The sequence below is a fragment of the Tiliqua scincoides genome, chromosome 5, assembly GCF_035046505.1.
Source record: "Tiliqua scincoides isolate rTilSci1 chromosome 5, rTilSci1.hap2, whole genome shotgun sequence".
Lineage (NCBI taxonomy): Eukaryota > Metazoa > Chordata > Lepidosauria > Squamata > Scincidae > Tiliqua > Tiliqua scincoides.
This window is the reverse complement of record NC_089825.1, coordinates 16,338,834-16,354,415: the sequence shown is the minus strand read 5'-3', so window position 1 is coordinate 16,354,415 and position 15,582 is coordinate 16,338,834. Positions and strand designations below refer to the sequence as shown.

General features: G+C 44.6%; 1 protein-coding gene across 5 annotated transcripts in view; it reads right to left on the bottom strand.

The window, feature by feature from the left end:
• EPC1 (enhancer of polycomb homolog 1) overlaps positions 1–15,582 on the bottom strand; it is a 64,501-nt gene that overhangs the window by 31,592 nt on the left and 17,327 nt on the right. For 4 of the 5 annotated variants that reach the window (XM_066628207.1, XM_066628202.1, XM_066628203.1 and 1 more), the window contains exons 1-2: positions 11,357–11,739; positions 816–975 (exon numbers count right to left, since the gene is read on the bottom strand). In XM_066628207.1, coding sequence (XP_066484304.1) covers positions 816–975; positions 11,357–11,509 — 313 coding nt within the window. In that variant the 5' untranslated portion in view covers positions 11,510–11,739. Of the gene's footprint in view, positions 1–815; positions 976–11,356; positions 11,740–15,582 lie in introns of those variants that run through there. The other variant, XM_066628204.1, reaches the window with a different exon arrangement.

Here is a 15,582-nt window from a genome sequence, read left to right as displayed (position 1 = left end):
GATCTGATAGAAACAAACCACAGAGTTCTGGTAACCACACAAGCCGCCACATTCTGCAATCATTGCAACTTTAAGGTTGCAATCATTGCAACAGAACCATCTTTAAGGGCAGTCCCACACACAGCCCATTACAATAATCCCACTGCAATGTCACTAAAGCATGGACCAACATAGTCAGGTTCAACAGCCTGAAGTACAGCCACAGTTGGCACATCAACTAGTTCAGTGTGACAATTGTGAGCCCTGGGCTTACACACACACACACACACACACACACACACACACACACACACACTCCACTTTACATGTGAAGGAAAGTCCTGTTTATGTTGGTGCTTTTAATAAGCTAGAGTTTGTTGTCTGAATCCAGCAAGTCTTGGCTTGCTTATAGACTAGCTAGTAGTCAATATTTATTAGATTCAAACTTAATCCTGGCTAGGTAGAAACCACCAGCTGAAGCTGAATATTTCCTCCACTCATGCATGAAGGAAAAAGCATAAGATGCGAGACTTGGAATAGTCCTGGTAAACCATGGGTCAGTACAGGTGACTGAACTGTGCCATTTCTGTGTTCATGGCTTCACAAAAACAAAGCACAGAAGCTCTTGCCCCAACAAGGAGACTAGTTTCTAAAGGCAGCACAGCATTTTTTTGTCATCTTGCTGCTATGGACTAGCATAGCTACTTTTCTGAAATGAAAGAATAAGAATGGTACTATCAAAGGTAGGTAGGTATTTATTGCAGTAGGACTATCAAAGAAAAACACCCAAGCGCCATCTGTGAAGTTTTGACATTCAGATATACAGAAATACTCACGCTGTATGTGAATAAGCTGCTTTGGCATCTTAAATTCTCCAGGGTATATAGATTCATAATAAGCAATATTACTTTCCGCCTCTGGGACTGGTATAACCATATTATCCCTCTTCTCTCCATATACCTGTTGAGCTGAGATAGCCCGCTGAAGATGGTGTTCCTAGAAGAAAAGAAAGGAAAAAGTTGAACACCCTACTCATAAGAAAATTAAATGAGAGATGGGGGCAGAAATATGAAATTAAGTTTCCTTTCTTGTTCCCTTGCTTTGCAATTCCAAGTCAACATACACAAACCAATACACTTTGTAACAGCCAGACACTACATTACAAACATTTGTAGAAGACTATATAGATTTACAGAAGGGTAAAAAAAGTTAGCATGTTGAACTAACTTAAGAATTCTACTAGATTTCCAATTACTTACATTTTTTTATACCCATTAAACACAAAAGGCAACCAAAATCCATCCCCAGTAGTTCTGCAAGTAAAAACATTCTAATTTTGATTGCAAGAACCCATTGTAGGTGGGTGTAGGTGATTGTAGGTGATTGTAGGTGATTTTTTAAATATGTTCAAAGACATTTCAGAGGCAGACCGTTCATAAAACACCACCATCGTATCACCAGCTACCTGATCAGAATCCCCACAACAGTGAACATACTAGAGAAAGGGAGGGCTTAACCATTTTCATGAATAATCTCACAAAACCCACAGGTTTATGGGGGGTGGTCTTGCTTCTTATCCTTTACCAATAAAAAGTCAGTAACTGTGAGAGAGTAGCAGCAGCAGCAGCAACTGGCACCCTCCAGTGCAGAGTATTACACTTGTCCCAGTGTTCCATTTCTGAGACAGAAAATGGTGCCCAATGCTGCAGCCCACTACTCACAGACAACAGCTTTCATCCATAAAAATAAATGCTGCACCATGCCCTGGTAAACCCATCCCAACTCACTGGTGCATCAGAGGGTTCCACTCTCCCCTTCCAGAAAGCCAGAGGAAAATGATGGAGATCAGGAAAAAAAAATCAGGAAGAAAACAGAACAAACTATCACTAACAGCAACTATATGGACCAGTGCAGACATAATGCTTGCTCCCTGCTAACTAAGAGCAAGCCTCAGGAATGTGTTCTGTTCCTACAGAACCCTTCCTGGAAGTAATTCACTCTCACTCCAAATTGTGGCTAAGCAAAACATCAACACTTATGTTAACCAAGAGAGTCAGCATGGTGTCATGGTTAAGGGTATCAGACTAAGAAGCGTGAACTCTGGGATCCAATCCTTATATGGTCATGAAGCTCACTGCATAAACCTTGGGGTCAGTCACATTTTCTTAGTTTAACTACCTTTCAGGATTGTTCTGGGGGGAAGGAAAAACATCTATGGATGCTACTCTTGGCAGAAGAACAGACTATACAATAAGTCTGGAGAAAAACTGTAATTAAGAAGGAACTTGCTCCACAAAAGGGAGAGAGAGCATACATCCATGGCTGGTTCCCAATTTCCTGAAAACTACAGTAAACAGGGACCACTCAAATTCAGATGTTTCCAATCTTCCATATCACAGTTTAGATTAGAGGTTTCCATACTGGGACATTGCGACAACCCAGCCTGCGGGTCCTAGCTTCTTTGCCCTTAAGTGGCGGGGGCAGCCAGGAGGCAGGGATCCACAGGATCACGCTGCTCAGGGGGCTGCAAAGGCTTGGCTGCACTTACCACAGCCTCCTGCAGCCTGCCAGGGGGTGTGGGGAGCCCTGCGCAGCTGCCCGCAGGGCTCCCCGATACTTCCAAAGTGGGGCAAATGCACCCCGCCTCTGCTAAACCGAAAGTGAAGCGCGATCGCTCCACTTTCACTTCTGATAGGGCTGCAGGGACTGGCGTGCACCCACCAGTCCCTGCAGCAGCCTTCCCGGGGTGCGGGGAGCCCAGCACAAGCCTCTGCAGGGATCCCCAGGTCAGGGAAAGTGAAGCAATTGTGCTACACTTCGTTTGGCGGAGGCAGAGCGCAATCGCCACTGTCACTTTCGGTCACTTTCACTTTCCCTGACCTGGGGAGCCCTGCAGGTGCACCCCGAGAAGGCTGCTGCAGGGACTGGTGGGTGTACCCCAGTCCCTGCAGCCCCCCCTGAGTGGCGCGATCCTGGGGATTGCGTCACTGCCTTCCCCCCCGCTCCCGCTGCCTCCCTCCCCTCCCTTGCAAGAACTTACTGTGGTTTCAAACTCCTGGAGAGTTTAAAAACAGCAGGTTTAGATGATAATTGCTCTGGTATCTGAATCAGGCAAATTATGGTCCAACAAACCAGCACACACATGCAAAACAAGAGAACATATACAAGCTTACAGCAAGTACCCCATGACCCAAATCATGTTCACTGAGCCACTTTCATCTGCACTACTAGAGCTTCTAATTTACCACCATACATACTGGTTCTATTCTAGAGGTAGGTGGAAACAGTTCGCTCCTGCTGGACCATGCTATGTAATGTACAAAAGTACTATAATAGATTGACTGCACATATGCAAAAGCACCAGTGTAGCTATCTGTAACTTAAAAAGCAGCTGTATTTTAACATGGTAAAATAATGAAAATCCTTTTTGCAGCATTCATTTTGTGATGCTATCAATATTTTATCCTATTAAGTTCTCTTACCAGTTTTGTTCATGCTGACCCAAATATCTAGTTGGCTGCCCAAGAACTTCCCCACCACAACCACACTAATTCAGCATGCACAAATGCCAGAACTCAACCTCCACCTTGCTGAGTATATTGAATAATACTCAGTCTTTCAAAACCTCTCCAACAACTCTTACATCCTCTCCTGCTGAACAGAAGATGAATTCCTTAAGAAGCACGTGTTTAAAATCACAGCAGTTAAGCATAGTCAGAATAGGCAACTAACATAGCATGCTAACTTTGGGGATGCTTCGAGGTACAAACTGAAAGATTATTCCACCTTTACAGTAGCAGCCTACTTTAACCAATTACCTTAGTCGCTTTAGAATTCATCACTGCCACTTATGGCAATTATACCTTTGGCTAAACAAGCTGCCTAAGCTTAGAGAGCAATTGCTGAAAGTGCTTATAATACTAGTTTATTCCTGAAATACAGAATTTGTAATTAAGTATCACAAACTAACTTGCCAATCATGGTTGTAACTGAGATCCTGAATAAGCATTAAATCAGCTAAAATGCTAAACTTCTCAAAATTATGAACCTAAAACATAACTGAGGCCTAAGTCTTAATTTACATTTTGTAGTTCAGTGTCAATACTCCATAACAAAATATTTCTCTAATCAAGACTGAAGAGTATACATATTAAGATCTGGCATATTTTCCTTTTTAAATACTCAGAATTTTAACCCTCCCCCCCAAAAAATCAAGTCCCATTGTCAAGCATTTCAAATGCACAAGCAAGAACCAAGCCACTATTTTCCAGAGGCACTAATACCATTTAGACAAGATTTGAATGAGTGACAGAGTTAATCATTCTGTTTTGTTGTAATCCTTTATACATCAACCCAATTGGCACTATGCTAGAGGGTACACATCTATTTCAGAGTCAATCTGATACAAAGACTAGGGCAGCCATTTTCAACCACTGTGCCATGGCACACTGGTGTGCCGTGAATGGTCCCCAGGTATGCCACGGGAATTTGGGAGAGGGTCATTTATCAATAGGACCATTGGGGGATGTGAGCCCCATTGACAGCACAGCGTGCCTTGTCAACTGTCAAAAAGCTGATGGTGTGCCTTGACCATTTTAGTGCCTTGCCAGTGTGCCACAAGATGAAAAAGGTTGAAAATCACTGGACTAGGGAGATATTTTTACTAACCATGAAAAACATTTTAGCCCCCCTCCCCATTTGCCTTCAAAAGCCTTTCTCCTTTACATTTCATGGGGTGGGCTGAGAGAATCTACCACTTAATAAGATTTTAAAAGTGTCATCACCTCACTCCCAACACAATTAAGTGTAGCACCGAAATATGTAAAATTTTTAGCTGTTAATAGGGCCAAACACTTATTGGTGCTTCAAGCTGAAAACAACTCGATGCTGTATTGAGCAGCTTTTAGAGAGTAGCAGGCAAGTATTTTTCTTACTGACAGTTTTAGAAAGATACAGAAATTTTAGAAAGATACAGAAATTAAAAGATACATATCCAGTTCCTGTAGGTCTCTAGATACATTCTCGAGGATCATCCCACAAGTTTTGCTATCATCACAGTACAATTTGAAACATTCTTTGTATGTCCACAGAAGAATGCTAAATAAAAAACTCAAATCCATCCATATTTACATGTAAGACAGGCAAAATGGTGATGCCAACAGAGCAGAATAATTTACAAAGGAGGCACTAAATAGTTTTATACATCTTAAGTTTTTAAAGTATCATGTATTCAACTTCAAAATGAAGCAGTCTTCAAGTCAGATGAATTCTCACTAGAGAAGTTCCAAACAAATATAGTCTGATACAGTCCCATGTTTTGGGAGGGTAATCAAGAGATGTATAGAGGCTATGCCCAACACAAAATTAACATGTCAAACAATACTTTTAAAGATACCACTAGGCACAGCTGCAGATTCTGCTAGTTCAGTTCTGGAGAGCTGCATCTTTAGCAGAGAGGTGTTAAAACCTCCCCCACTGTGGGCTTACAAACTTCTTTGGTGTGTAGGAAATTATTAATCTCATTTTGTCCAGATTTGCTTTCTGTGAATCAATACCCATTTTGTACAACTGTACAGGCAGGGCATCAGTATCCACAAGGGATCTAAGTCTTGGACTTCCTGCAGATACCGAACACAGCAGATACCAAAATCTGCAGTTTCACCCTTTTTAAAGCCTCTGAGAACAAACAGCCATGGCCTCTGTGGGTTTCAGACTGGTCAAAAAAAAAAAGTTACTTGGTTTCCAGAAGGAAATAAGAAGTGACTTTTTAATAGAGGCCTGCTGAAGCTCCAATCATCTTTGGTGGGTTCCGGGGGACCCGTGTTGAGCCAGATCTACGGATATAAAATCCATGGATAAACAGGCTCCACCAGCACTATGGCTTACCTATGTGTTGTTAGTGTTGATATCATAAAATATATATCTTGCCAATACTGCACAAATTTTTGAAGGCTATTGTACTAATGTTTAGCCTTTTTAATTTGATTTTATATTTACAGTCGTGAGCCAACCTGAGTTTATGTAGAGAACAGGAAGATGTCTTAAATAAAATGATGGGGTATCATGTTACTGTGCTTTTGCATATTGGCAAGGTTTGGACATCCACCTAAAATCTGAAATTCAGAGCTCAGTCATGTGTTAATTACTCATGCAAAAACATTCTCTTATGACAATATACACAAAGTGACATTCAATTGCACACTGAGAAATATGCAAAGGTAATTTGGGAAGGAAGTATAAATATCTCCTCATATTTTAAGAACTTACAATCATTTCGGTCCCACCTACATGGAAACAGCAGCACACCAATACATCAACATATTAAGTCATAATTCAATAGCCTTGCAGAGGGTAGTCATGGTCTTCTTGTAAGGTGCTCTTACAGATAGCAATAAAGTTCATTTAGAACAAGCATCCCCAAAATGTAGGGGAAACAATTTTGAGCAGGTGGGTTGGAATAAGACAAAACAAACACACTGATGTCACCAACAAAAACAAATGTTGATTTAAATCAACACCGTCCATTTAGTATTTAAATGCTGGTCTGAGACCAATAAACTACTACTACGCTGTACTTAATAAACTGTACTTAAATAAAACTAAAAGCACACTAGTTAGTCACTAAAACCAGTGATTCAGTGATGCTTAATTCTGATAATCAGACTTTGCATCTCTTTGCTGCATTGTTTACATTAAGACTATGCATTTACTGCTTTTCAATAAAAAGCTCACGAAGCACTTGACAGGCAAAATTAATAACCAAATCGCTCCCTACCCCAAAATGGTTCACAATCTAAAAAGATGCAGAAGAAACACCAGGAAACAGCACTAGAAAAGACTCTGTGCTGGAATGGATAGATATTCTCCTCTCTTAAATATAAGACAAGCACAACTTGGAAAAAAAAAACTAGTGTCTATTTGCTCCTTTACCACATTTCGCTTATTTTAATGTGAAGGAATTTTTTTCAAAATACTCCTAATTTATTATCTTAAGCCACAACTATTAACACTAAAAATATGTTATCTTGTCACAGTCTTTGTTTCTTTCTGGTTTAGTCTTTCCCTTTAGTCTTTAGTCTGGTTAAACCAGTTTTTAGTCTGGTTTAGTCTCCCCTGGGGGCTGGGGATAAGAATAGGCCCTCGGTTTGGCTGTACTTGTCGTAAGAGGCGACTAAACAGCCACCGGGTAGATGGGACTCATTAGCCTGGGAAGGCAGCTCATCTAAGAGAAGGAAAACTGATCCCAAACCTCCACTGCCTTGTGGCTACATCTACTTATGGAAAAGTCTTCAGGAGTCAACCTCGAGGCAGAATCCGGAGCTGGAGTCCCTGAGGCAGTTCATGGCTGAACACAGTCATGTTCTGGCAACTCCTGTGACGCTGCTGGAACCAACCGCATTGGCCTCTGCCTTTCCATTGGACCATTTCAGCGACACGGACAGGGGGGATTTGCTGCATGGGTAACAGTCTATCCTCCATACCTACTTTACCCAGGCTTCATGCTCTGAAGAGGACATTCTGTTCCAGAACCACCATTCAGAGCGCGATACCATAGTCTTCCAAGACTGAAGGATACCAACAACAAAGTCCCTTCTCCTTTGTCATGTAACTGTCCATTTCCATCCCCTGGAAAGATTAACATTCTCCATGAGATGGAAGTTTAACGTCTATGGTCTTCGGTAGAGTCATATTTATAATTCAAGTAACAACTCTAAGGGCTCAACCCTATCCAATTTTCCAATGCTAATGCAGTTGTGCCAGTGGGTGTACTTTGCATCCTGAGGTGGTGTGTGGGGGCATCCTTATTTCCAATCCATTCCATATTTTATGTGGCAATAAGCAACCAACCGAGTAGAGGCATGAAGGGTATAGCAGAGCTCCAAAACCATGAAGCTATAACTTGCTTTTCCACACTACCATAAATAGCTCATTGCTCCACCAATCCCACCACCAAAGTACTAACTATTTAGCTAGGATTCTTCAATGCATGGGTAAATCACTCTAATACTACTTCCACATGCCAACACATGAGAAGGTTGGGATCCTATCAGAGCAGAAAACAAGAGTTGACAGCAAACATCTGAATAAAGAGATCAAGAATTATCGTATTCTGTAGTGTATATTACTATTAGCAACAGGGAACACGTGAACTCTGTCACTAACACAAAATGAACATGTCAGCCCTCTCTGGACCTCACTTGACCTTTTTCTCTGGCATCAATCCTGTCAACAATAAAGCACAAATATTTTACTCCAATATCAGTTATTGAAGTCAGTGACTATTCTCAGAGGTTAAACCCATCAGAAAAACCTTTGAAAAAACCAATGTTAAACGTCTTAGAACATTAGTTTTTTAAAATTGTACACAAGGCAATAATTTCACAGACATGGGGCATGTATTAGTTGAGAAATGTCCTGAAGTTATTCTTAGATACAAGACAGAAAGATGAACAAAGTTTGAGTCACATTTTCTCCTATTAACAGTTTGTTATGTTTTATTTAAAACTTAATGTAACTATTTTTGAAGTTGTATTCAGTTATATTTTCAATTCGTTCAACAAGCTGCAAAAATCCAGTTATCCAGTGTAACTGACAAGACAACTTTTTAAACTTTTTATGAGACTATAGGTATCTTCTAATCATTCCAAAATGCATTTTTCTAACAAAAACTTCCTTGCCTTTTAAGAACTGTCATTAGATTATACTAGCTTAACTCAATAGTACACTTCTAACACTTCAAGTAGTTACACAACTGTTATTTTCCACTATCTACTTACTTTAGAGCACTCCCACTTTAAAAAAAAGAACATTCATATAGTATGAGCTACAAGCAAATGTGTTTGGAACTATTCTAGCCCAAAGCATTACTTTTTTAAAAGAAGGGATACAGACACAAAGGCTTCCCATGATTAGTCTGCTTCCTTTTCAGTCATTAACTACTGCAGAACATCCACTACTGTACATCTATTTTGTATGATTCTTTTAAATTCCAAGAACATCAGTTAACGTGCACAATGATATCCCTAAACGAATTCACCTCCACAAACCTTCCTAATTCTATCTGCTAATTTCTGTTCATAAGAGTTGAAACCCAGTGACTTCCTAATTCTCACTTATTCAGGACACAGTAGTAGATTTATTGAGATACATGCGAGCACATAAATTCAGTATTAAGGAAATGCAAGGCAGCAATTCAGCAAGGCTGAGTGTCACAAAGATTAATAGCAAGACAGTAAGGAAAATATAAATAAAAGTCTGTTCCGGTTGCTTCTTTGCATCATGACAGTGTCTACTCAGAAGTAAGTGCCACTCTTCACTCATAAGAAAGAATTGATTTTCTAGGACTGCTACCTTCATTTCACTACTTGTTTCTTTCACAGCAAACTTGTTTTCAATCAAGCAGGCCATGCTGACTACCTAAATGGAATTTGCATTTTGGTGAAATGCAATACAGAAAATACCAAAAGAAAATGCGTACAGATCAGTCTTACATTTCTCCACTAGTACATAAAGCTGTATTACTTTTTGGTCAATAGTTTTAAGGATGCTAAATAAAAGAAGTACTAAATTGTCCTCGGTCAAGAATATCAATTTCACTGACACAATCTAGCATTCTTTTTAAAACTCAAAAACAAAATCATGTGATCATTCTAGTTTTATAGGATGCTAATGGGAATTATTACATACTGTACTGAAGAGTATCCCATATTTCTAAGTACCTCAGTTTCTTAAATTCATAGTTCAAAAACTTTTAAGTTATCACAAGTTACTGAAACATTTCTACAACTGTAATTCTGCTGCCATATTACAAGCTCCCAACCTCGCTGCAAAAAGGCTTTATTTAAAAGCATCCCATTTAGCTACACACATTTCCTCCCTAAAGCCTGAACTTCAGCCTTCATCTTCAAAGACTATGCCAACTTTAAAACTAGTTAATCAACATGCAAACAGAGGAAAGCTGTCACAGTGACTATGCCAAATGACAAGTCCAGACATTCCTGACCTATACCAACATATGAATTGATCAAATAAACATTTAGAATTGGCATCATCTGCAAAAACAAAAAGGGTAATGTCATGACTTCTAACAGTTGATTCTAGAGTCTGGTAATGATAGATGCAATAGCAATGCTGATGAAGTGTTTTGACAGGAATTCACACAAAACCAAGATAAAGTTTAATTTTAAAAAGCAAGTCATGGCACAATCCTATGCACATCTACTCAGAAATGTCCCAGTGTGTTCAGTGGGGTTTACTCCCAGGAAAGTATGCACAGGATTGCAGGTTCCGTTAACTATTCCACCAAAAAAGCTGCTGAAAGTCGGCTTAAGAGGCACTTGATCAGTGCTTCATTTTAAATTTATTGGAAAGGGAAAAGCATATGGCAACATCAACCCATTTCTACCCAGCCCAAAGGTATACACATTTGGTCCCTGTTGCGTCTATGCAATGATGGGCAGGAACGACTTTTCAAAAAGTCATCTTAGAAGGCAGCAATGCTTAGCAGTCTTGTCCAACTGTCAGCTGGAAGGAGTGCACCTCCACGTGTGCAGTTACAGTTTACAGCACAGGTTCCCAAACCTTTCTGACTGGTCGAATCCTACTGGGATCCTGGCTGCGGGTCCCCATTAGGAATACAATCCCATGTGTTGTGTAGGGTGGTGGGTTTTCATGAGGATTTTGTGGCTCCCTGGTTGGTTTTGGTGACTCCCCTTTGGGTAGGGTTGTGTGGTGGGTGGGGAGGCGGGGGGGGGCAGAGCCTGCCTGCTGGAGTCCTTTGTAAAGTGCCGCCGCCATGCGAGGCACCCAAGTACCCACAACCCACGTGCACTGCGCGTGGGTTGTGGGTGCTTGGGTGCCTCCCACGGTGGTGGCGCTTTCCAAAGGACTCCAGCGGGCAGGCTCTGCCTCCCCTGTCAGTGGGGGAGGTGCACGTCCCCGCCTTTGGCAACAGCTCACAGTGTGGGAGTCCCCCAGCCCCTGCAGCCAGAGGTGGCTCCTTCTGCTGGGGTCCCTTCCAGGCAACCAGAGCCACACAAACTCACATGCCCCGAGCCGGCCACTTCCTCTCCCCTCGGAGCGCGCGCTCCCTGCGTGCCGGCGCCACCTGGCGGTCGGAGCGCGCCACCGCAGCCGCCTCGAACGCAGCCGCACAAGCGCAGCCCGGCAGAGCCGAGGCGCGACAAAATGGCGGCCGGCCGCCGTGTCACGTGACCCCCTTTGTGCCTTTCTGAGGCGGCGGGCGGCCTGGGGCGCTCCGGCGCGGAGCGCTGGAGGGGGCGGCGGGGCTCGTGCTCCCCCCGGGGGGGAGGGTAGGGGAGGGAAGATGGCGGCCATCTTGTGCCTGCGCAGAGGCGGCGGCGGGGGGGTCACGTACCGACTCCTCTTCCTTCTCCATGCCGGTGGGCATCTGCGGCACGGCGCGGTTGATGGAGGCATACTCGGCCAGGTCGGGCAGGTCCTCGCAGCGGAAGACGGGCAGCGGCTTCGACGCGTCCAGCGCCCGGGCCCGAAACGACAGTTTGCTCATGTCGGTCGTGGGCGGCTGCGGCGATGGCGGCTGCTCGGGCTCGGGCTGGGGCGGCGGCGCGGGCGCTGCGAGCTGCGAGCCCCGCGCCCAGCGCTCTCATGGGGGGAGCGGGGCTCCCGCGGCGTGGCGGGGCGGGGCTGGGCTCCCTCCCGGCGAGGCTGGGGCGCCGCTTCCTCTCCTCCGCCGCTCAGTACGCCGCGGCCAACATGGCGGACATTAAACCTCGACTGGCCGCCTCTCTCAGCCAACCCCAGCGCCACAGCCATTCCCACACTGCATCGCGCACGGGCGCGCGCACGGCGCTGCTCCGGGGGCGCGCGCACGGGCCGCCCCGCAGCCGGAGCCGGCCGGGAGTCCCCATTGTGATGCGGGCCGCGCCGCGCGCGCAGGAGTCCCCTCGCGCGAGGGGCGGGAGCGCTGCGTCGGCGTCCCTCAGCGCCTGCCTCCGCCACGGTGGAGGGCGCGCCCGCGGCGCGGGGGGCAGACAGACGCCCCCGCCTCAGCTGGCCAGAGCAGCCCCCCGCCAGCCCTGGCGCTTGCGCTCTGCCGTGGAAGACACCCGGCATCAGAGCGTTCCATGCAACTGAGCAGCACATGCACGAGGCGCACTCCAGTCCTGGGCAGCTTTGGGCTGAGGGCCATGTGGGGAGGCAGGTGAGGCAGAGCCTCCCCTCTGGACTGCTTTGAAAAGCAGCGCCCCCGCTGTGTGAGGTGTGCAGAGCGTATGGGTTGTGAGTGCTTGCACACCTCACACAGCGGGGGCGCTGCTTTTCAGAGCACTCCAGAGGGGAGGCTTTGCCTCACCTGCCTTCCCACACCCAGCCGCCTCCCTCTTCTAGCTCAGTGTTTCTCTACCAGAGGCGGCACTCGTGCCCCCCAACAGCAAGACCAGGAATGTGACACAACCATCAGCCCAAGGAGGTTCGGCTCAGCAGGCAGCGCGCCAAAGCCTGCTTTTCCATGCTCGAAAAGCCCACCCCTCCACCCTGAGCCTCTTACTGGTGTTTGTCATGTCACATCTGGCCTCCCAACCCAGAAGTAACTGGCAGCGTCATCTCCAGTTACTTCGAATACAGGGACCCGTGATACAGCGGAGGGCACAGGCTGAGAAACACTGTTCTATGTAACTTGCTTTCCCCCCCTCCAAAATTGCTAGAACTCTATCAGGGCCCAATCCTATCCAATTTTCCAGTGCCAGTGCTGCCGTACCAGTGGGCATGCACTGCGTCCTGTGGTGGTGGGGCAGTCACAGAGGCCTCAATAAGGTATGGAAATGTTTCCTCCCTTATCTCAATGCTGCATAGCGGTTGCACTGGGTTGGAAAGTTGGTTAGGATTGGGTCCTAAGCCCCCTTTCCCCCTCATTCTCCATCACTGATCTTCCTGTCAAGCATTTCTAACCCAAAGTGTTCGATAGTAAAAAAAAAAAAAAAAAAAGTACACAGTACTAAACAAATGACATGCTAAAGCAGCGTTTCTTAACTTTTTGAAAATGAGTTCTTTACTAGACCATTGTTGCTCAATCAGTGGTACTCATACCACCTGTGGTACTTGAGGTGGTGTCCAATGGTACTTGTGACACCCCTAGACCCCTGCCACCTGGCAGCGAGACCACAATGCAACACGACAAGCAGCAGTAGGAGGCTTAGCTCAATGGATAGAGCTCCAGTCTGCTCTTTTTGCATGCTTGAAAAAGCCCTCCTGTCTGCCCTGAGCCTCTTACTGATGTTTGTTGTGCTACATCTGGCCACCCAATCCAGAAGTAACTGGTAATAACATCATTGCCAGTTACTCCTGGTGGTATGTCCAATAGATGGGCCGTGTGAAATGGTATGGTAGGGGACAAACGTTGAGAAATGCTGTTCTAGACCAAATTTGCCTTTAATACCCATCCAGCCCACTAACTATCCTTTTTTCTAGGCATCTACATACAAGGATGTAGCCTGCTGTGTGTGTGGGGGGGGGGGGGGAGGAGGGGTAAAGCTTAGTGCCCTCATTCATAGAACCTAATTCTGGAATTAGAAGAGAAGTGGGCACCTTTAGCATAGCTCTTACAGACAGTGGATTAGATGGGGGATAAATTAATAGCTATACTATACATTTCAGACTGCAGGTGGGAGGCCGTCTATACATACATATGCACATCAAGGAGAAGTGTTCACCCCCCATGCCACTTTTGATGTGCAGGAATATTTGATACACGAGGGTATTCCATCATCTGGGCTCCACCTATGGTCTGAAATCCTGAAATCCAGACAACTCAGTACCTCATCTCCTGTTCTGCAAAGACTGTCCTCATCCTCTCTGCTAAATCAGCAATTCAGGAAAGGGAGCAGGGTGGAGTGGAAGTGCTGCACAGAAACTTTCATATCCCCCTTCTCTCTAAGGCTTCCAAATTATAACACTTGGTTACTGTTAATGCTAGATCTGAGCCTCTGGAAAGAAGCTGTCTCTAGCATTACCAGCAGCAGGATCTTCTTCACACCTTTAACTTTACATATGCCCCTTCTTCATTTATGTATAGTACATGAAATTCTGTACTTACTGTAAGACACAAGAGCTATGTTTACACCTTAAGCAGTGGACTTTGTAGTCCATAACACACAGTTCAGGCATAGTAGAGATGAGTAGGTGTAAAGTTTGAGAAGACATGGAAGAAATAAAGGTTTATACAGAGTAAAATACTTTGCAACTCCTGATTCACACTGATCCAGATATATACTGCAGTACTGCATGTACTTTAAGATTGCCATTCTAGGCATACTTACCTAGGAGTAAGTACCATTAAACAAATATACCTAGAAGGCACATATTCTAACAACCAAGGTCTAATTTCTAACGTGATTTCTTAACATGCAAGTACTAAGTACTCATCCATGAGTCACATCACATGAAGACAGTTTATTAGACAGTACAAAATTTGGAAGGACATTTTTAGGTACTATAAGATGGTCAATGCTCAAGCAAGAGACAGATAATGGGATCCAATGGTTTATTTCCAATTCTAACTCCAAATTAAAATGTGATTTAGGAGTCCATCAACTACATGGTGAAGTCGTTTTACACTGAAATGCTTCCCACTTGGGATGGAAGGCGGTTTAAAGGCTGCCTGGGGTGTGAAATGACCTTTTGAAGGTTCTTTTTAAGGAGCATCTGCATGAGATGTACAGAATACACTTTTTGGGGAAGGTACTGGGGAAATATGCCCACTTTCCCAGGGAATGAAGTATGCAAAATATTCTGAACCATTTATTCTGATGCAACAATACCATTAACAGAAGAGAAATAAATCTAATAGAAATCTTTATCAGGGTTTACCTTCCACTAGTTAGATTATACATCAAAGATGTGTTTAAGAAGGAACAAGATTACATATTTCAGATGCTGTCATCGTTACACACACACACCACCCATCAAAATATAAGCCCCTCTTATTTTCCTATTAATACGAGTACAACAGATACTATGCATGTTTACGTTGCATATGAATACATGACTTTTGTTCCACTAGGGCAAAAGCTGTTGTTCAAATTGATCCTATGCATGTTCCATACAAATGTCTTTATACGACTTAGGGCCCAACCCTGAACAGTGTGCGATGACTTAGCAACAGCACGCACTGTTGCAAACACGCCATAAGGCACATTTGCAGAGGTTAGTGCTGGCCAAGCACCAAAACAGGCCCTGCTCAAGCCCACTCTGGGCTGGCACCTGCCAGAATGGTGGAGTGCTGGATGGCAGAGAGGTAAGTGGAGACTGGGGGAGGCATTCTGGGATGGGGAGATGCGTGGGGGGAAGGCAGGGCAGGGGGAGGGATAGGGGTGGGACAGCTCCACTGGATCCAGAACCCTGCATCAGGCCTTGTAGCCTGACATAGACTCCTTTACTTTGCACCGGTCGAGTAATCCCATTGCAGGACAAATGTCTCCTTCCCCCAAGATGGCATTGGGACCCGCTGCTGGCTGCTCAAACACCCATAGGATGCTGTGGCAGCCATTTTGGCACTGCAGCAATCCCGTGCGCCGGGCAGCTCAGGATTGGGCTCAATAAGCAACCAAATAATTGTAGTCTCAA